This window comes from Antrostomus carolinensis, unplaced genomic scaffold, assembly GCF_000700745.2.
Source record: "Antrostomus carolinensis isolate BGI_N321 unplaced genomic scaffold, ASM70074v2 scaffold1706, whole genome shotgun sequence".
Lineage (NCBI taxonomy): Eukaryota > Metazoa > Chordata > Aves > Caprimulgiformes > Caprimulgidae > Antrostomus > Antrostomus carolinensis.
Genome location: NW_010319590.1, coordinates 1 through 22,721, shown reverse-complemented (window position 1 = coordinate 22,721; position 22,721 = coordinate 1). Strand labels below are relative to the sequence as shown.

Sequence of the window (22,721 nt, the reverse complement as noted above, 5' to 3'; positions counted from 1 at the left end):
TCCCTTGTACTTATAAATGTAATAAAGTGGTGCAGATACAGCCCCCTGTAAGCCTTCAGAGAGACTGCACATTGACTTTTCATCTTGACCTTTGTCTTCTGTCTGTTAGTCAGTTTTTGATCCAATTCATTTGTTTTCTTTATCACAGTACAAGCAGGAGTATTTTCTTGTGTTTTTCTGGCATCTGTCTCTAATCACAAATGCATTCGACTCTTGTAAGCAGCTTTTGATTTTGATTCCTTTGTGTGAAACATATAAAAAAAACCCAAAACACCAAAACACAAAAACCTCTACAAAACTTTCAGAGAGCACACTTTGGCATTTTGCTGCCTATTCATTTGAAGCGTATGCCTAAACAAGTGGTACTAAATATGCTTTTAGTTACATGCTATGCAGCCTACAGCCCTAAGAGCCTGGGTCTGCGTGACTGGTCAGACACAGAGACATGGAAGGAGGTTATCTGAAGATGTTTAAAAGCCAGCATGTGTATTTATTGCTAGTCATTGTCTCCTGTCTTGTCTTTCTCGGGGTGCTCATGGACTTGGCATGGTCCCCAAGGCAATCTGACAGCATCTAAATTCTCCATTCCCCTCTGGTCCAAAGCTCCAAATGTTCCTGATGTGCTTTTCCTTCCCTCCTGACGTGCTTTTCCTTCCCTCAGACCATACAGGCAGCACAAAGCAGGTACTGTGGATCTTTGAGGCTTTCAGAGCTTCTTCCTAGTGCAAAGGAGCTACCTAGCAGAGAGCTTGATTGGTATTTTTGATGGCTTTTTCTCAAAGAGGGAAAAAGCTGTACTATCAAAACTGGACATGTTCTTTGCTGTGCTATGTAGACTGCTGAGTCCTGGTTAGGAAATAGTTTCTTTGGCTTGAGTCAAGCATGGGGAGAAACACTGATAGGGGCCTTCCAGAGACACTTGAGCTTAAGGAGACCACTTTCCTCCTAGAACCTTGTTGTATGGTTTTCTACAACCTCTTCTTAGCCCCTTTATGTCTCCTGCAGGATAACTCATGCCCAGAATTCAGGGCTGTAGTAACCCTGAGGTCACATATTAGCCAACACTGTATATAAGATCCTCAAAAAAAAAGTTGACTGCTTGGGCTCTATCCCAATACCCATCCCAATATCCTCACAATTAACTTCTCCTGTTCCTTTTTTAACTGAAGTTTTATCCTTCCGGAGAGTTACGGGGTAAAGTGATGGGAGAGAGCTGGCCCAGGGGAAAAGGGAGGGAAGGATGGAAAGCAAGAAGGGAGAGGAGAGCCTGTGAAACCCAGGGGAGAGCAGAGGACAGCCAGATCCCCTCTCATGGGGTGAGCAACAGGAGGATAACTGATTATTATAATTATTTGCAACCCCTTTTAGCAGGGAAGAACTAACTGGCAATGCCATTTATTCCCAAGCATTCTTCCCTAATAATACCCTTAATACAGCCTGTTCCATCTCTTTTGTGAGGCATGTTTTTCATCTTCAGACTCAATTTCATTTATTAGAGACTTCACCGTGTGTGACACAGTGTGTATACAGCAAGTGCAGCAAGGATCCATTTTAATTATTATGTATTACCGGGAGGTACAGTGTGTTTGTGCCGGTGGGCGAAAGGGCGAGGAGGGGGTGTTATCTATTTTGTTTCTGTGTCACGTATCACAACTGTAAGGTGATGGGGCTTTCTGAATTGCATTTTAAATTTGGAATCAGGATGTTTGGTGGCCATTAGTGTTCTGTGCTGGCCATAGCACAGGGAGAAAGTCTCTAACCAGCAAACGCTTGTGTGGCTGCAATAAATAGTCTGAGATAACAGACACCTCTCTGAAGTTTTTGTTAGAAAGTCAGCCAGAGGACTCGAATCTGGGCAGTGACTAATGATATTTGAATGCTGCTCTTTATGGAAGTGTGATAATATATAGTGAGGGTTTTTTTCAAATTGGAACTGAATTGTTATAAGATGAGTTAAAATATCATTTCAGTTGGGTCTTCGAAGGAGGAACAGAAGGTGGACTCAGAAATCATGTTTTCTAAGCTGACTCTAACCTTTTTTGTTTGTCTGAACTGGAAAATTTTCCTTTCCTTTGCACAGAAATGAGGAGGACTTCTACCCTGTAGCTCTATGTATCCTGCTGGCTTTCTGCTCAGTGGTGTGATGTAGATGTGGAAAGTATAATCTGAAGCATAATTTTAATTAGATTTTTTTTTCTTAAGGAAGTTTTCTTTTCTTTTTTTTTTTTTTTAAACTTGACAGGTGGAGCCATTGTGAATGTTTTCTCTGTTAGAATTGCCTGTTGTGGAAGAGAGCAATGCAGAAACCTGAAAGATATTGATAGATATGAAAAAGTGTAGAATAAAACAGCAGAAATTATGAGAAGCTTGAGGAGTTTACTTTGGAAGAAAGACATTGCAAGAATAATCTAGAGGAATTCATGTATTTTCTCATTACTTGCATACAGCTGTAACTTTAAAATTAGGGGCAACACTGTGCTTTGAACAGTGTAGGAGGCAGAACATGGACTTGAAGGAGACACAGAAACTTGTGGTGTTACAGGAGGGAAAATGGGGTGATATACTTTAATCTTCCTAATGCCGTTGCAAACTTAAGATTTAAGGGACCACTGATGAGTGTGGTTACGGCTGCCACCCAGCTTCTTGATGTCCCTGGAAAGCCAGGAGCTCTGTGGATGTTGCAGAGATAGAATTACTCTGGGTTGCTGTAATTGTAACCGAGAGCTGGATTAGTGAACATTATTTCCTGGGGCTTGTTTAGTGTAAGCTCCCTGTGCTGGTGATGGGGAAAAGCAGACATCATTACCCCACTCCACAGTCATGGTGTTTTGCTGTCTGGGCCCCATGTCACATCTAAAGACAACCATCAGTGGTCCCTATCAAATAATAATGTAATGTATAACAACTGTGCTGAGTAATACTTGTTATTAACCTTTTCCTCAAAACTATTAAGGGAATTAATTAGAGAAGTGTTTGCTCTTTGATGCTACAGGTGTGTTGTCAGTGCCAAGGAAGATGTGATTCACAGTAGATGGAAGTAAACCTCTACTATTTGGCACCTAACTGGCACGAGTACTAATTTCAGTGAGGTTATGGTAGTGTGAACTTTGTCATACCCCGTACATAGCAAGGCATGTGGGTTTGAGCCGAATCTTTACTGTTAGTGGTGCTTGAGCCACTTTGGCTGTAGCATTTGTCATCATCTTGCTGTCCTTTGCAGGCAGACAAAACTCTCTTAGAAGATAATAAGCTGCCTGTGAGTACTCACTTTACAAGGATTGTTTTACTGAACTCGGTGCCTCTAAAACACAGGCACTGAGAAGACAACACCAACAAAAGGATTCAGCATACAACTATTTAATGGCAACAAAATCAACCTAACGCAAGTAATACTATGTCAGGAGCACTGGAGATGCAGGGTCTTACTTATGTATTTATAAGACTTAGGCACAAATGTGCATATGTTTTGGAGAACATAGCATCTGGTTATTATAAAACATACCTCTCTTGAATTTTTGACTGTTGAGTACTGACAAGAAATGTTTTTTATTATTGAAAAAAAAGTTGATTTTATTTGGCAATAATGGACTAAATAATGTGTGACCAACCAGAAACTGATGAGAAGTCAGTGTTATTCTGACCATTTTAAAAAAGTTCTTCTAATATGACCAAAGTAGTTATCTTACTCTGGAAATTCCTGTAGAAAAGTTCCTAAAAGGCTTTGTATACACCATAACTGTGACATCAACATTTTATTAAAGGTGGTAGGAAAAAAAATAAGATAATTTCCTTTGGAAAGAATGGCATGTTGCATAAAGATTATGTACGCACATGCACATGTACAAATGTTATTGTTTTGGCTTAATTTTACTTTAAACATTGGAAAAAAAATCTGCTATGGTGGTTTTTGGTTTTGTTTTTCACTTTCATTTTGTTATTTTGTTTTCCATTGATATGCAGATTTTTTTCACTGAAAAAAAGCTGACAAAACAAAAACGAATTGTAATCTTCCAAGATAACAAAAAAAAAGTCACTGTGTTTTCTGGTCATGTTGATCAGTTTGAGCAGTCTATGTTTCAGAGATCCTACTGTAAAAGAAAAAAGAGTTTTATTTTCTTTGTCAGTGTTAGAGTTAACTGATAGAAAGCTGAGGCAATGGGTTAATATGATACCAAGGTGGTTTGTTCTTTAAAAGCAAAAGTGATGGCTGCCTGCTTCTTAAAAACCTCTGATTGCCCGTCATGCTTGATCAAAATCCAAACTGCCTTGCTTTGAGCGACAAATTGATTGTTGTGTGAATTTTGATAATACAGCGATTTGTCTCCTTGGGTGTAATACTCTAATCCTTCATTCTCTTATCAGTAGGGAATCAGCAATTCAGCTCTTCCTCAGGCTGAGGTTTGGCTTAGTAGCTGTAACACTCTGTTGTGCAGTTACAGACTCCATCTCCCAGCAGCAGCTAGACATTGGTTTCTCACCACTCGTTTCATAGCACTTTTTGACACCTACTGTATTGCTTGTTTTAGAAATGTAAATATTTACGTCAGCAGCAGACATCAGAATTTTGTCTATTCTTGAGATTTTAAATTTCTTATTTGCACATAGAGTCTCCTTTTCCTCCTTTTTTCTGTGCTCTGACTCTGTTCTCATCTTCTGCTTTGGTTGACCATGAGGTGTTGGTTCAGTCTTCAACCAGCACTGTGCTTCACAGCTTCAACCATCCATCAAAAAAAGTGATCAGCTCACAGTGACAGATCTGTGGTCCTCCTGGTCTTAGCATTTGCGGTATGAAAAGTTGCAATTCCCATGGAGTAGTGCATGTTTGTCAGGTTCAGGATATCTAATGTGGTGACCATTTCATAACAAGTTGCAGAACTTCTGCAGTTGTTTTATCTATCTCTTATCTCATGATTGCACCATATTTCCTCCATACCTCAGTCTGATGGGTTTCTGTCACTATATATCCCAAAAAAGTTATCATCTGTCCTGAGAGAAGCAGAAGTCTTTCACCAGCAGAAGTGGAGAGGGAAAGAAGATGGAAGGCATAACATCCTTCCCCTATTTATGCTGATTTTTGTGGAATCATAGAATGGTTTGGGTTTCAAGAAACCTCTCAAGTTCATCTAGTCCAACCGCCCTGCAGTGAGCAGGGACGTCTCCAGCTAGATCAGGTTGCTCAGAGCCATGTCCAACCTAACCTTGAATGTTTCCAGGGATGGGGCTTCTACCACCTCTCTTTGGGTAACTTGTTCCAGTGTTTCACCCCCCACACTGTAAAAAATTTCTTCTTATATCTAGTCTAAATCTCCAGCCTTTTACTTTGAAACCATTACTTCTTGTCCTATCACTACAGGTTCTGCTAAAATGTTTGTCCTTATCTTTCTTATAGACTCCCCTTTAAGTACTGAAAGGCTACAACAAAGTGTCCCTGGAGCCTTCTCTTCTCCAGGTTGAACAGCCCCAACTCTATCAGCCTGTCCTCACAGGAGAGGTGTTCCATCCTTCTGATCATTTTTGTGGCCTCCTCTGGACCCACTCCAGCAGGTCCATGTCTTTCTTGTGCTGAGAACCCCAAAACTGAATGTGGCACTCCAGGTGGGGTCTCACCAGAGGGGCAGAACCACCTCCCTCAACCTGCTGGTCATGCTGCTTTTGATGCAGAAGATCTTTAAACATATTGAATACATGGTTGTTGCTGTCAGTCGAGGTGTTTCCATAGAAAGCCCACATGTAAGACAAAGTGAAAAAGCATACAGTCTGAGCTGGATATATGCTCTGATAACTTGTGAACATCATCACATGCCCTCATAGCCACAAACTCATGGACAGTAATTCCCTCTTGGCATGCAGCAGGGCAGGGCTTTTCCACTGCTTGCAGCTTACTGAGAAAGCCACAGCACATCTGTTCAGTGGCTTGAGCCATTGAGCATTCTTTGCATTGCCTGCTGAGATAAGCTGTCACTCTTGATTTTTAAAACATTTCACAACAGGGAGTTAGCCTAGAATGGGGAACCTCTTCTGAGCATTATCTGCAGAGGGCCCTCTGCTTACAAACACATGCTGTGCAAGGCTGCCACCATCATGTCCTATGTCAACAGGGGATCATGTCCTCTCTGCTGCAGCAAAGCACACTGCTGTCCTCTGTTTTGCATTTATTATGTTTCTAGATCAATGCTTTTATCTGTTCTCCCATGCCACCAGTCAGGTTTTAGAGATACTCCATAGAACATTTCTTTTCTTCACACTCTCTCTGAAAACTGATTTTGCTTATCCTTTCAAGAAGAAGTTGGCTTCCTGTTCTGTTTCTCTGAATGTTAGACTTTGTTGGCTGGGGAGAGAAGAAGGAGTGTGTACACAAAGGCTCTCATTAGCCTGGGGATGCTAATTTCCTTAAGCCTCATTGATAGTCAACCAGGGAATGAACCAAAGCACTTAAATTTAGCTTGCTCCTCTGAGTCTCCCTCGGGAAGTGTCTATCTCTCTGTATTGCCATTTCAGATGACTGTGTTGATAAATATTTGTCTTTATGAATACTTCCTTGTTTGTTTGATCTTTAACAGGGTACATTTTTTCTTATTCTTTTGCTTTATACTGTATGTTTTCTATGCTGAGCAGAATCCACCAGATTGGGGAAGTGGTCTGCTTTGTTAGTATTATTACATTATGACTTATGACTGGTTGCATTTTTAACCTATGAGTCAGGAATTCCTATCACAAACTTCAATTAGTATGTATCTCATTGGTGTAGAGTCTAAAAGTTATGGGCAAGCTTATGATTTGGTTTCACTGGCTTATTCTGTACTGAATTCAGTAACAAAGTTCTTGGTTACAACAGCCAGAGACGTGGCTGGATGATGTTTCCAACAAACATTGCCTGTAGCCCTGCTGTCACCTTATTAAACTGGTCAGATTTGGAATACAAACAGCACGTGTTTAAAGAGCTTTGAAAAAATACATTTATTTTTACAGTTTATAGACGTTAAAATTAGCAAAACAAAGCAAAATCTCCCAATTACTGTCCCAATTGAATATACTGGTTGGTGGATGATATTTGTGAATGTTATCATTCCCAGAATGTGCTTGTTAAAAAGCTATTTGTCTATTTCTGTTGCAGTGAACTATTTCAGAAAAAATGGTACAGAAGATGTGTTACTGTGCGGCAATAGCACTGATGCTGGGTAAGTGCTTTAAAAATATATCCTCCCTTCTGTTCTGGTTTTGTTACTGTTTTGTTGGGGGTTTTGTTTGGGTTTTTTTTTGGGGGGAGGGGGGGTTGTTTTTTTATATATTTTCCTTCAGTTCTGTCCGCTTCTCACCAGTATGAAGTAGATATTTCAATTTCCTTGTGTCAGTTGTAATAGGAGAGACGATAATGACAATACTGTGCATAGTAATACAATTTTCTGAACTGCAGGGAAGAGAAGTTTGTATGTGTCACTTATTCGGGTCTTAAAATCTGTAGGGGCCTTTTTACAGCTCCTTTTCAATAGGTTTACATTTCTCAGAAAAAAAAAAAAAAGTGAAAACTAAGTAACACTTTGGCTGAGTGGAGAGTATTTTAAAGGAAATGAAAGGAATGGAAACAGAAAAGCTGGAGGGATTTAAACTGATGATGAATTGATGAATTCTTGGCTTTTAGCAGAGGAAGATAAACAAATCAACAAATGCTAGTCCCCAAAATAACATGCTTTGGAGGTTGGAAGGTACTCGCCTTTGAGTTGTGATCTACATTTGTACGTTTTATGTTTATATATTATGCATGTTTCATTTTCTTGTAGTAGAGACAGTGAAGAGATCCAGAATAATTCCTGTTGTGTACTAACTTACTCTGCATAAAGGACTTTATTCATATCCCTACCATCTGTAGATGCTAACAGTTCCTCATGCATCCAGTCCTCGGGGTCCAAGTGCATTGTCTTGAGTGTGTGATTTTATTTGACAGGTTCTCATGATCTTGATGGAAATGGAAGAATTCAGATGGAGAGAGACAGGATCTTATGTGGGCAGAGATTATAAACCGTGTTAGGCTGTTAAGAGTTGTAGGACAAGGAAGAGAAGACCTTAGAATGATGGGATGGATGAGCTTTTGTTCTAAATATGTGAGAGTATTTGAACAGGGGAGATGGATAACCTAGGTCAAGTGAGGAGAGGAGGTGAGATGATCTACTGTTGGAAGGAGATGTTTTGAGTTGGTAGAACTAAATATGGAAAACTGAAAAAAAAAAATAGGACGAACTTAATGTGAAAAGAGGAATGTGTGCACAGGGAGACACCAGGAAGATGAAGGGAAGATAAAAAACTTGCTTGTGGACAGGAGGGTGAGAAAACTATGGGGCCCAGGAGAGAGACGCTTTACTTTCTGCTTCCACTGTCTATATCTGTATTTACATAAAACAAAGGGAAGGCAGAACTGTCAACCTTCCCTCTGCATGTCTTGTGTGTCTGATCTGTATTGCTAGTCTAATTTAGACTTGTAAGCTCCTTGGGCAGAGGGCCATGGGTTCCTCTTTGTTCCAAGGAAGGTACAATGTCAGCATTTCATTAATTAATTGCTTTGTTGATTGTAATACATTGCATTTATCCAGGCTCAGGCTGGACTCCAAGACTACTGGGATGTTTACTGGGGATCCCAGGATTTGGCAACCTACCTATGCTGATGAACTTCATCCTTTGTTAGTTGATAGGCAATAATATTGAGGAAGAAATATTCTGCACAGCAAAAATATTTTGCACATCATGAAATATTAAACATTGTTCTCCCTGATGACCTGAACTGTGGTGATGTCCAGCTGCTAAGGTCATAAGCAATGTCAAAAGAGTTGATATTATAGATAGTTTGTGAGGCATAGTTTAGGGACTATTGCTTTGGAATTGCCAAGGTTGTGGAAAGTTAAATACCAATGAAATATCCATGGAGTATGTACGTATTAGTAGCTTGTATGGATTTAAGGTTATGGAATTTGCTTACTCTTACCCTTCAATGGTCAAAGCCATAAGCAGGTGTGTTCAATAGTAAAACACAAAATCTGAATGTGTAGGGACTTTTGGAACAGATTGCACCACAAGATCATAGGAGGTGAGTTAAGCGTGAGTGGATGCATCAGATTGTAGTTCCCCTGTTTGTTAGTAATGCAATTAATGACAAGTAAGGATGCTTAATTTGGGAACCCACCAAGGCATCAGGAATGAGAATCAGAAGAGAGAGTTGACAAGGTAATGTCTGAGTATTCACAGCGTTTTTGGAGTGTGCTTCTGCTCCCAATTTGGAGCTTGAATTTATCAGCTTCTAGTGTACACTGAGGACTCAAAGGAAATGTGGGGAAGGGCAGTGTCATGTGTGCATTCCTGGAGGGATTTGTTGTTAGAGTGAGGTATATCTGTGTTGTGGCTGGGATATTAAATCTCGAGGTAATTGACAAAACCATTTTAGTGCATTTTTAAAAGCATGTTAATGACACTCTGAGGTTTGGCTCGTTGCTGTTATTATAGAAGAGTAAAGAAAAATAAATAAAAATCTACTATGGCAATTATTAGGTGATGAGACTCAGATGGTCTGATGTAAGATTGTGTAGTGATGGAGAATGCAACCTGAGCTGGAGTAGCAGGCCAAAATCAGCAGGGAAATGATCATCAGTGGATGCTATATCACAGACAACCTAATCATCTCCAAGGGTGGGGGCTTTATTACATTACTAGGAGGGACTGTTTTCTGAACAAGCACCCAAACTGCCAATAAAGCAGGAGGTAATGGGTCTAGCTAATATTGATTCTAGTACAGAAAGTATTTGAATAGATGTATGTCAGGCAGCAGCAGCAGCAAACATGTCTGTAGTACTTTACCTGGCAGACGGCAGAGAAAATATTTCTTTCAACCTCAGGAAACTACTTTAAAAATCACTGCAGAGACATAGTAGAGATGTTGGGGAGATGGCGTATTTCTTGGTTGCGTAAGGAGTAACCTGTCTGTGGGGTTTCCCATGTGATGCCTCAGAAACATTCTTCAGAATACCTGAAATTTACTTTTTCTTCATTTAATCAAATAGAACTTTTGTGTTGTTTTTCATTTTCTTTATCCAATTGCATTTTCCTCCTTGATGTACTGCAAGAATTTGCTCTGTATTTACAAGGAACAAAGAGTCCAATGGAAACAAGAAGTAATGTTTAGAGTAGAGAGAAAATCAAATGATTGTGATCAAAGATGTTCTTTGGCTTGAAGTGAACGCTAGTGACGTGTGCTCAGTGTTTCACAACAAGCACATTCAGAGCACTACGTTAATGGAAAAATCCTTTGCTCTGAGATTTGTGCCACATATTGGTCAGGCACTGGAAGCAGTGCTAACAGCAAGGCTCTTTTAACAGCAACAACAAAAAAGTAGTGTATTTGCAGAATTATTCTTGTTTCTAGATGTATTTCAGGGTTAAATTTAGTTGTTCTTCTGGATGTGGCTGCACTGGGATTTATCCAAGTTGGTTCTCTTTCCAATTTGGGCTTCTTTTATTTGATTTGTTTAAAATAAATGGAGAAAGATCAGATAGTCTGATTTTTTCAAAGGGATTACAAATTCTATAAATTTTCTTTTCAATTTAATTCCCAGTGTAGTAGCTTATCCAATTTTGAACACCTTGTTTTAGCCCAGAGGAGGGTCTAGTAAAGATCCGGTACAATGAGCAAATATTTGGAAGATCTTAGCTAGGAGCAGAAGCTAAAAGTTGCTCTAGACTTTGTGAAATCCAGTCTTAGCATTAAGTGGACTATGTTTTGCAAGGGCTACAGAACTTGCAGGGGACAACAAGCAGCACCATACACTGCCTATAATCAGGCATCACGGGCCTTTTGAAGGCATCTACCCTACTGTATGAAAGGCAAAATTACCTCATATCCACATATGAGTATTTACGGTGACGGTGCCAAAGGGAAGGCATGTAGCTGGACACAGTGCTTTAGGGTGTGCTCAAGGACCTACAGCAAGGACAAACCCTGGAAACTCGGTGCCTGAGCCCAGACAATGGGACATGGCCAACACCATGCAAGAAGTGAGGGAGCCCCCAAAGGCACTGGTCTCAGGAGAAGATCCAAGAAGACCCCATCTTCAGCTCCAACAAGACCCCACCTTCAGATCCAACAAGACATCCTGCTAGAGCACATCAGCAGTACCTATACCAGGCATCACCCTGCTGCAAACTTCAGACCAAATCTCCCAGCGAGTGGGCTGCAGGAACTGTTTCATGTCATGCTGCACCAACCTGCTTCATGCTGACCCTGCAATTACAGCTTGTTCCTTCCCCGTGACTATTAACCATTCATTTTGGTGAGATGACCAATACTGCAAAGTCTCATGCTTCCCCACAAAGTAAAGACTTCCAGGGGCTGAAGCAACCTGGAATTATCTGTCCACAAAAAAAGGAAGATTTCAGCTCTAAAGTATTTCCACGTTTAACCTGTTGTAATTTCACAGGGACATTTTTCTGCTGTGCAGAGACTGCTGTTTTTTCTTCTTCTGCCTGAAGGTTTGGAAGAGCAATAGAAACAGCAAGGAAATTTGTCCATTAGGAGAAGGAGAAAGGGACAAGATGCTATCAGTGTACACAGTAAACAAGCAGGAAAAAAGAGAAACTTATCTTTGCTCTTTTCACTTTTTCACTTGCAAGTACAACAGGGAACTGGCTTTCCAGAAAAGTGTGCTAGTCTTAAATCAGTTGTGTCCCCTTCAGAACTCAAGGTCAGACTACTTAGGTTTTTTTCCCTTTCACATGGTATGTCCTGTATATTCAGCTCATGGGCAGGAATAGTGTACAAGATTCTACTGACAATGAAAACACATTTGCATTGTGTCTGTACTGATATTACCAAAAAGGCTAGTGAACAGGAAGGGAAAGCAGCCAGTAAAGCTACTTCAGGATGCAACAAGAAATCACCTTTGGCAACTGCATCCTAGCAACTGTTGCTATAGAAACTTTAGCTACCTTTATCATCACTATGACCTTGATTTTTCTTAACAGGGTACATTAAAATAATGTACAGCGTGGGGCAAGATTCTATAAGGTTTGGTAAATTCTGATGTCACTCAGCTCATTGAACATAAGGGATGAAGGAAGGACTGTGTGGTGTAACACTTCTCAAAGTTTTTGAGTGAGTCCTAACTTTTATAGAATCAGAGAATGTTGTGAGTTGGAAGGGACTCACAAGGATCATCAAGTCCAACTCCTGTCCCTGCACAGGACAATCCCAAGATTCAGACCATGTGTCTGAGGGCCTTGGCCATATGCTTCTTGAATATTGTCAGGCTTGATGCCATGAGCACCTCCCTGGGAACCTGTTCCAGTGCTCCACCACCCTCTGCCTGAAGAACCTTTTCCTCATGGCCAACCTCGCCCTCCCCTGGCACGTCATCCTGCCATTTCCTCTGCTCCTGGTGTTGGTGGCCAGAGAGAAGAGATCAGTGCCTGCCCCTCCTCTTCCCCTTGTGAGGAAGTTCTAGACCACAATGAGATCTCCTCTCATTCCTCTTCTCCAGGGTGAACAATCCAAGTGACTTTCTAAAGTATCATCAGGAAATAACTTTGTTTCCTTTTGCATTGTGGCATTTTACTAAGGTAATTAATACTAACACATAAAATTGCATCAGATGACTATTTTCATAGTCACCATGAGTACTGAAAGCAACATTTTTATGATAGGTTCTCCACACCACCATACTGTCAGTGTACTCATTACAGCATGTACAGCGATGCAGCACTTTGATCTATCTAAGCTATAGTAACATTCCTTTGCCTTTATGCATCCTTCACACAGTGATTTAAAGCCTCTTGCAAAGCCTTACCAAACCCCTCAAGAGTAGAGAAGAAACATGCACTGAGAAGCAGTGCTGCTATCAGATGTTTCCACCAACACTACTTTGCACAACCCAGAACTGCAGAACCTGGAATGATGTATATGTCCTCCAGAATAACATGTCAAACAGCATGCTCTCCTACAGCTCTTAGTCCCCTGACTACAAGCAAATGTGCCTGGTAACACAACTCCAGCTTTGCTGGAAATTGAGGAACTGGAGCAGAGAATGAAGCACCCAGTCAGTTCTTTTTTTCTGCTACTGGCAATTGGGACCACTGAAGCTCTGAGTTGCCTAAACTTAATTCTGTATTCCTATTATTATTATTGTTGTTATTATTATTATTTCTTGTTGTCTTAATATAAGAAGGCCTCAGATTCAGGCCATGTTGTGTTCTATTTTGGACAAGTAAGGTGAGAAGGGCCACCTTGCCTTGGAGAGTTTCCATTTCAGAGATGCAAGTCCATGGATGAGTTGGGGTGAAGGTGGTGCTCAGGTGTGTTAGTTGCATATACATACTTCTGGGAAGTGACAGGAATGGGCAAGGTAAGGAGAAACAACCAGTTGCAGCTGATCTCTGGACTAGCCAACTTTGTCAGGCAGGTCGTGGTCTGGCAGCATGTGTTTAACTGGCTTGAATGGGTCCATCACAGGGAATGGGCTCCTGGGGAGTTTTGGCATGTGCCTAGTGGGACTGGTGTGTTCATAACACTTGCCAAATTCAGTTTGAAGGGATACAGCTTGCTGATGAGTGGGAAAGGCTAGAAAGGCTGATGGAGTGAGGAAGGAGATATGGATCCCAAATGTGACTTCTTCCAACATCACCAAAGTGAGGATATTTTGGAAAGAATGAAGTGTGCTGTTTAAATTACCAGAGCTATTAATCTAATTACACCCCGGATTAGTAAGCAATATTAACAAACTTATTACCAACCTTCAGTGTACCTTAAATTAATTTAACTAGATTCTGATGTAAATCACATAAACTTTTCCATCTACTCTGTACTGGTTACAGTGACACAAAAATGAAGATGGTTTGCTCGTGGTGAGGAAGCCTCTTACTTGAGTATGGGAGGAACCATAAAGCAAGTATATCATCTGAAAGATGTTTCAGGGGCCATGGGCATAACTTTATGCATTATACAGGCTTAGGGGCAACAATACCAGTAACCTCTCCTAGGGATCAGTTGTGTATTTGGAAGATCATGTCTCTGGTTAAACAGTAGCAATAGGGATTAAATCCAAATCCACTCAATTCTTAAGGATGAGTAATATTACCTCTTAGTCAAAGCTGTAATAAGCTCATCAGCCACATGAGAGAAACAGACTGACTATGGGCTGCAGTCTTCATTAAGTAGTAATCTATCATTATATTTATGATTATAAATTTTTGCCCTACATTTTGTTTGATGGATCAGACAGAAGATCTGGTGTCTGGCCACTGGATTGAGTGAGAAGAAATGAGAGTTTGCTTACCTTGCTGCAGCATGAAGTCTAAAAAAGCCACCTTGCAGCAGAAGGAGGAGGGAGTTCTTCCTCTTGCTGCCTGCATGAGTGCTTGGAGAGGCCGAAAACCAGTGGTTTTCCATCTGCCTGAACAAGTAGCCAGTGGGAGAGTCTGAAACTTTTTTTGTGGATGCAAGTCTATGGCATACCCTGGTCAGTGGGTGCTCTGGGCCTGTGAGCAAGCCCGCTTATGGGCATCTCCTGGTTGAGGTTGCTCTTTATTCTGAGCTCTTTCTTTTTTCTTTTTTCTTTTTTCTTTTTTCTTTTTTCTTTTTTCTTTTTTCTTTTTTCTTTTTTCTTTTTTCTTTTTTCTTTTTTCTTTTTTCTTTTTTCTTTTTTCTTTTTTCTTTTTTCTTTTTTCTTTTTTCTTTTTTCTTTTTTCTTTTTTCTTTTTTCTTTTTTCTTTTTTCTTTTTTCTTTTTTCTTTTTTCTGTGGCATTTGGTTGGTTTTGTTAGTTCCTTTCAGACCATTGCCACTCCTTGCTTTAAAAACTGCCCTTTGAATTCTCTCTGACCCTTTCAGATGCCTCGAGTCAGAGCTGCTAAGGGCTCCTAGTCGGACCTATCCAATATGAAGCATGTCTCTGTGAGTTAGGTGTTGACTCTTGGATGATAATTAATGGAGAATTGCAAGTTAGACCCTATAACCATAATTAATCTTTAATAAAACAAGAATGATCAGGGGAAGGAGAGTGACCTGTGACTTTCAGGCAGACTGAGCACCCACTGATGGCAACACCTGGCTTTGGCTTGGGTTCTGCTTCCTTTCAGCCTTTTCTCCTACATGTCCAGTTGCCCTTACAACATCCATTTTTTAAAATAGTGCCCTGTTTCACAATGAGTAGTTTCACCTTGTCAGGTAGGAGCAAATGTCAGCCTAGGGATCTTTATTTGTTCCCCCTCAACCACTGCACAGTATCCACTCCTTGTTTGGCTGCTGGTCTCTTCCCTCAAAGCCAAGAGAAGTGAGAAAACATGAAAAGTGAAGAGAAAAGCACTCAGGCCTGTGATATAATGGAGATCTAAACCTCTCCTTTGTGGCCTGAGGACTTTAGCACAAAGAGGCAGGTCAAGGAGGACTCTGCTGTGCACATAACAAGCCTTGGATGCCATGGGCACCATTTATTCTTCCAGCTCTTGCTGCCAGGCTTTGAAACTCTACTGTGCTCACCATGGCAGTTTCCATTCCTCTGGAATTAGCCATGTACCAAAGATGTCAGTTATAAACAGTTCAGTTTGATTTCTGCATTCTTGGGCTTAAGCTGTGACCTTAAGCAGGAGAACTAAGGGGCCCTTGCCACAATATGTTTTTGGTTTATAATTTTTGATGTGTCTGTGGTGCACACTTTACCTCCCATTGCTCCTTCTTTTATAAGCAATTTGAGGTAGCAAGCTGTAGTGTGCCTTTGCAACCTAAGCCAAATAAAAGTGCAGCCTTAACCTTACAGATGTCGTAGCTGACATTAGCAGCTGTTTGCTGCTAACTCCTGGTAACACATGGACAACCCTCCCTGTATTTTCAGGGTCTGAATGTTACAATCCAGCACATGGTTTTTCTACAAATCTTCTTTTATTGCACAACCCTATTGGCCGCTGCAGTCTGGATCAGCAGGTTACTTGGCTTGCCTAGATTAAACTCTTGAGCCAGAGCATTTTGTAATTACGCCCTTCAGCTACAACTCTCTGGCATTGCCCATCTGTGTTATTTAAAACAAAGATGTTTCTTATGTTCTTTAATTTCCTGTACCAATGCCAGCTTACAATCGTGATTACAGCCTGATGGATAGGTAGGTAGACTGATGCTTTTAACTTTTCTGAATCAATGACACTAATTTTATTGTGATCAATTGAACAGCATCCTGTGAGGCTCCTGTGGAGGATGTTATATTTATGTAGTTTGTTGTTGTTGCCCATCCCTGTGCATCAGAGGAGAGTGCAATCCTGTGAAATGCTTCCCCCGAGGCAACAGAAGCTGAAGAGTTTGCTAAAAAATATGAAGGGGAAGGCTTAATATTATGCATCGAAGAGACTTCAGCAAAATCTTGAGACTCCTTAAAAAAAATCCTCAGAGGAAATGGTGTCAGTTGCAGAATAATATTCTCATATGAGTGTCTTACACCTAAATTTCTGTAGAGCGTTTTTCTGGGAAACAACCTTTTGTTTTCCTCTCAGTGTTTTTAAGGTGTTCCCACAGTGTTTTTAAGGCGTTCCCACACTCCATGGGTTATCGCTTCTGTCGGCTACAAAAGAGGTGAGCATGAACAAGGAGTTGAAAAGTAGGATATTTTGTCTCAAGTGCTTAGTCTCTGTCAGAAGGATGTGAGCTAACATTAATAGCATTTTTGAGCTAAAGTTGATGCTTTTTGTGCTGAAGACACCTCTTTTTAATGCTCTTACACCTGAACATAATATTAGAGAACTTTGTACTCACTGTGGATTCAGACAGATCTTTTCACACTAGAAATCTATTGCTGAGTGGGAAAGGTTTTAGAGACACATAAAGATGAAATGAAACATGAAAAAATACTAACTGTATTATAAACAGAAAATACTAGTTAGAGGTACCATTGCTCACTTTCACAGTCAGACGAGTTGCATCTCCATGTCCTAGGGCTTTCCAAGCAGTTGTGGTAAAGTGCTTTGAGCAGTTGCTCTGATTTTCTTCTGCATTAAAACAGAGTTTCCTCAGAAAGCAGCACTGGCAGTCAACCTGAGTGACTTTGTAGTCTCTAGTCTTGTGGTGCTGAAGGTTTCCTGTGAAAATACATCTCAATGCAGCTCCTAATATGTCCTTTCTTTCAGACTCTCTTGTTTGTAATAATGAAGAGATTAAGAGGAAAGTCTTTCTCTGTCATATTGAAATTAATGATGAAACGTCCATTTTACCAAAGATTTTAAGCAACTTATTCTACATAAAACCCATTTTCCAACTGACTACCCTGCCTAGGCTTAAGTTCACCATTAAAATGATCACCATCAAGTTTCTAAAAGCTCTATGCAGGTGTTTTATCCATTAGTAATAACGTTAAAATGCAAGTGATCAGACCAGCTCAATGGAACCACTTGGGACCGGTCTTTTGTGGAAGACTAAGGACAGGCTGTCCTCCTCTTGACACGATCACTTAGTTTCCAACCAAGCACAGTGTGTAAGTGCAGTCTTTTTCTTATGGCAAAAGGAATGAGACTTACAAAAATTTTAATGTCCTGTCTGGACACAATGTCTTAGCACAAGTGACCAGAAGGGGTTTCCTTCTTGGGAACCCAGAACATCCATTTCTCAGAGCTCTTGAACAGTGTCAACAGCACATCATGGGCACTGAGGGCTGTCTGCAGAAGCAGATCAGAGGCAGAAATCTCATGTCTCTGTGGCAGAGAGTGATAGCAACTGCTGCCTTTGGGAGAGAGGAGATTTAATAAAAGGCTGCCTCAAAAGAGAACATGGATATACAGGAGAGATTCAATGTGCATCTGCATATTTTAAGGAAAAAAAAAAAGCTGAGATTTCTGCATTTTGTTCTCTTCTAACTCAGTAATGTTACTGCAATTTTTATTCAAATGTGGCTCTTACTAGGAAACAATAGGTAGTCAAAGTAGGAAAGATCTAGAAGGAGGCATTTCTAGGCTGGCAGGGAAAAACATTAGAAGCATATCTCTCTCTCTTTCTTTGTGAGATACAGTTACTATTGTCTAAATTTTCAATTGATATAAACTAGCTCGACTCTACCTAAGGTGACAGAATCACTTATTAAATTCTCACTTGTGTGTTACACTTAATTCATTAAACATTAACTGTTCTTTTTCATTTTTATTGCTTTTTCTGAAGACTACTGCAAACAAGGATATGCACACATTTTGCAATGCTTCAGCACTCATTTTCTCAGCATTCAAAGCAGACTTAAAAATTTGTGCTTGACTAATGATATTAAATTAAGCTTCTTAAAGTGTTCTTGAATATCTAATGTTGGTGGCTGACACCATAGATTTGTGTAGTTTCAAATTCTATAGCAATGTATTCTCATCTCGATGTACAATATAGGGTTGCTATCCTGTGCTGTAGAGATTTGATTTTCATCAATATAAAAATGATATATATAAAATCCTTGGCTTTCATACTGAGAAATACTCTGCTTTCTCAGCAGTCAATTTCTTTTTTGAGTGGCATTTTAGAAATTATTTTTCATATTTATATTATTGCTATACGTTTCTATTTGTGGCAATATTCTGCTTTGGTTAAAAAATAGCAGTGGTTGAAACACCTGATGGGTTATTGCTGAGGGGATAAAAAAGCTAAAAACTGTACACATTGGACACAATCTACATGGCTGGTGAAGTGTCTAAAATGACCGGATAATACAATAATCATCCTATCTGAAGGCATTTCAGAAAACCTTGATTCTTCCATCTGACAGGCAGAACATCTAGCTCGCCATCTGCCAGCACAGAGGGTATTGCTCTGTTATGAAAACACTGCCTGGAAGTTGGTCTCTCTCATCTCTGATCTCTGACAAAATGCTTTCACAGTCCTCCTTGTTCCAGCCATCCCTAGTTGTATCAGCTAGAATTTGCACCAGATCGTACCAGGTTCATCTCTGTCTGAAGCACAAGGAGAACAGAGACAGCTGGCATTACCACAAGTTCTGCTGAGATCTGCTTCTCCAGATAGTTAGATGGTTGCCACCTAAAAAATTCCCAAATACTGTAGCGCTCCAGGACACTGGCAACATCCTTTGCTCTCTTATTCTCTTCCTATGATACATACAGCAGTAAGCCTTTGCATATTGCTCTATGTCTTCAGTTTCTGATGCGGTGTATCTTATGTGTGGAAAGTGGTTTGTGATATTCAAGAGGTGTGGGGTCTTTTGGCTAGTCATGTCACACCCTTCTGGGAGAGAGGGAGGCTCACTGACCCAGGATCTCTTTCACCTTGTATTTTGCTTGATGATGCAATTTGGTACTTACATACTTACCACCACTGACTGTAAAGCAGAGAGCATTCTTTCCCTCTTCTGGTTAGAAAATTGCTTACAAAGAATCTCTAAGTTTAATGGGAGACAGTGAAATTCATGCTATCTGCATGTCATTTAATATGTGAATCTGCAAGACACTCAAGGAAAACATTTTCCCAGCAGAAACAGAAAAAATATAATGACCCTAGATGATGAAGGTGAATGGACCAAGGGCTGGGTTTCTTAGATTAAAGATTTAGTCTTTGCAGGGGGGTAAGTACAAGGTCAGGCAGAGTAAGCAATCAGGAAGGTGCTCGGAGGACACATGCTGATGTCATCCCACCAGTATTAGACTACATAACCAGAAAAGCAGGTTCACCATCACAGTATTACCCACAACTGTAACAGGAGACACCATGTGTATGATTCCTAATTAGGAATACGTGCCAAGAAAAATCATATTAGGTACTTAGGCACCTATTTCCAGTCTATTCCAAATATCTGAAATGCTAGGTGCTCATTTGTCATTGCAGCTCAAGCTATGGTTAACATTTACCAGTTTAATTGTTCAAAGGAAAAATAAGATTGCAAAGATCTTTGATATTGTACAGTTAGTTTCTACCTGTTTCCTGTGTTTTTACCCAGTGGAGGAATTTACTTCTGAGCATCTGTGCTCTTAACCAAGAGTACTCAATATATTCCCTCGGAAATCAATTTCTCTATGCTGAAGCCTTCTATGATGCATTTCATGTATTGTCTTTCATGTTTTGCAGCACGTGTCCTGAGGGATACATCTGTCTGAAGGCCGGGGAAAATCCTGACCATGGTTATACAAGCTTTGATACTTTTGGCTGGGCCTTTCTCTCTTTGTTTCGTCTTATGACTCAAGATTGTTGGGAACGTCTTTATCAACAGGTATGAGGTTGTTTTATTACTGTTAAAAATATACACCATCTTCTTACAGTTATATATCCAATAAGGGAGTGGAGCATCTCCCTTATGAGGAAAGACTGAGAGAGCTGGGTCTCTTTAGCTTAGAGAAGAGGAGACTGAGGGGTGACCTAATTAATGTTTACAAATATGTTAAGGGCGAATGTCATGAGGATGGAGCCAGGCTCTTCTCAATGATGCCCAATGGTAGGACAAGGGGCAACGGGTGTAAGCTGGAACACAGGAGGTTCCGCTTAAACCTGAGGAAGAACTTCTTTACAGTAAGGGTGACAGAGCACTGGAACAGGCTGCCCAGGGAGGTAGTGGAGTCTCCTTCTCTGGAGACATTCAAGACCCGCCTGGACGCCTTCCTGTGTGATGTCATTTAGGTTCCTGCTTCAGCAGGGGGATTGGACTAGATGATCTTTTGAGGTCCCTTCCAATCCTGACATTCTGTGATTCTGTGATTCTGTGATTCTGTAATTAAAGACAAGAAAGAATTTCTGGTTATTAGGTAAACTGCCCTCTGTGTGTTGTGGACAGAGGACTATCAATTGTTACAATTAATTTCTTAAGAGTGATGATACCAGAATGCATTAGACTGACTGTTTGGGGAAAATTGATACTGAGAGAAAGACACTTTGAATGGGTATTTTACCTGAATCTGAATAAAGTTCACCACTTAATACAGATCACCATGTCACCACTTAATTTTTTTTTTTTTTTTTTGGTGGCTGGTATAACATTAACTTATCTTTTGAGCCCAGATAAAAAAAAGGACCAGAAAAGTACCTGTGTACTTGGCATATCTGATTATACAAGGGATGGTAATGAACTTAAATTCAGCCCATGGCAAGACTACTTGGTACCTTTCAGTTCTCCCTGCTGCAAACTTTTCATCATGGACAACTTTCAGTTAACTTACAGTTATGTGTTCAAGGTGATCTGCTAGTAAATGCTCATTTTAGCATGTATTTCCTGAAATGCATGGGAAGTCTGAAAAACTGCGTGTGATAGTTTGGTACTGAATTACATACTCTGCCCATGAAGTCACTGAAGATTTACTTCTGCATCTCAAAACTGCAAAACCAGAGCGTGCTTGTAAGAAAACCAAGGGAGTTAGTGCTGACGGATACTACTCTGAAGGTACTGAGGTAGACAGCTTTGAAGGTACTGGAGATTTCAGCCTCACATGCACCCAGTTATACAATTTCATTTCAGGAAAATGTAGAACAATTAAACTGAAGATTCTTTAAACAACTATATTCATTTATTTGGCACAAAGCTGCATGTACAACTCTGGAAGGCTGAAACTGTCATGGCTAATAAGGGTGAACATCATTCCCATTTATTATTTGACCTTATAATATCATACAGAGGTTTCTGTCACTAACATCAAGTCATGGACCATGGGACATATCTGCAATATAAGTTCAGCCGGTTACCGTAAACTCCAGTTATTCCTATAAGTCTGTTTGAGAACCAGGCAATACAGTCAATAGCACTCAAGGTTTGGTTCTTCTTATTGTGAGGCAGATGTCTAAATAACTTTCAGATGAGTTGCACCCTAAAATTATCCTTTTTCTCCACGTTGACTGTAAAGGACCTAGACTGTAGATACCTGAAGGGATAGAACATGAAACCCACTTGGAAGGTTTCTGTGCACCAGGCAAAAATAGATTGAGCTATGTGGGGGAAGCTTTCGCTGCAACTGATTGTAAGATTACCTATTCTTAAAGGGAACCAGCGGAGATATTTCATAAAGAAGGAAAGCATTCCTCTTTTAGAAATGATTTTTACTGCAAGGCACACAATTTTTGACTAAGGTATAAAAATTTATTAGGGAGAGGATAATTTTCTTGCATGTGGTTGGCATTTGCCATCAAAGAGGTTCTGTTTGGGCTGTTAATAAAGGCTGAATTCAATTATATTGTAAATCTAAGTTTAAAAAAAACCAACTTTTTTTTCTTTTAAATAACATTTTAAACAAGTGTTCGTGATTTTACCTTTGTGCTTACAGACTCTCAGATCTGCTGGGAAGATCTACATGCTTTTTTTTATGTTAGTCATCTTTCTGGGCTCATTTTATCTGGTCAACTTGATTCTGGCTGTTGTGGCCATGGCGTATGAAGAGCAGAACCAAGCCACTATTGCCGAAACGGAGGAGAAGGAAAGAAAGTTTCGGGAAGCCATGGAGATGTTAAAAAAGGAGCAGGAGGTCAGTAAACTACATGACATGATTAGCCTTGAGTAACTTGAACAAATGCTACCTTGAAATTCACATATTCATTATTTTATATTTATGTGATAACCGATGTATCGGTTTGCTTGAAAGCAGCTTAATGTTTATTGTCCTGGACAGAGTAATTACAAGCCTCTCTAAAAGACAAAAGATGTCCCTTCATGTTAGATCTGGGGCCACTTAGGTTTTCCATACACAGAGCTGTATTTGTTTAACTGTACTACATTGAGATACATTGGATTGAGAGCAGCCCTGAGGATAAGGACT

At 40.2% G+C, this 22,721-nt stretch overlaps 1 protein-coding gene across 1 annotated transcript in view; it reads left to right on the top strand.

Moving 5' to 3' along the window:
• The window catches only part of LOC104525963 (sodium channel protein type 5 subunit alpha), a gene marked incomplete at its 3' end in the record, with an annotated part of 56,426 nt that extends 33,996 nt beyond the window's left edge, over window positions 1-22,430 (top strand). Inside the window, exons 7-9 of the mRNA XM_010169272.1 lie at window positions 7,115-7,178; window positions 20,056-20,197; window positions 22,233-22,430. Of these exons, the coding sequence (XP_010167574.1) occupies window positions 7,115-7,178; window positions 20,056-20,197; window positions 22,233-22,430 (404 nt within the window). The remainder of the gene's footprint in view (window positions 1-7,114; window positions 7,179-20,055; window positions 20,198-22,232) is intronic.
• Between the last annotated feature and the right edge of the window lie 291 nt (window positions 22,431-22,721).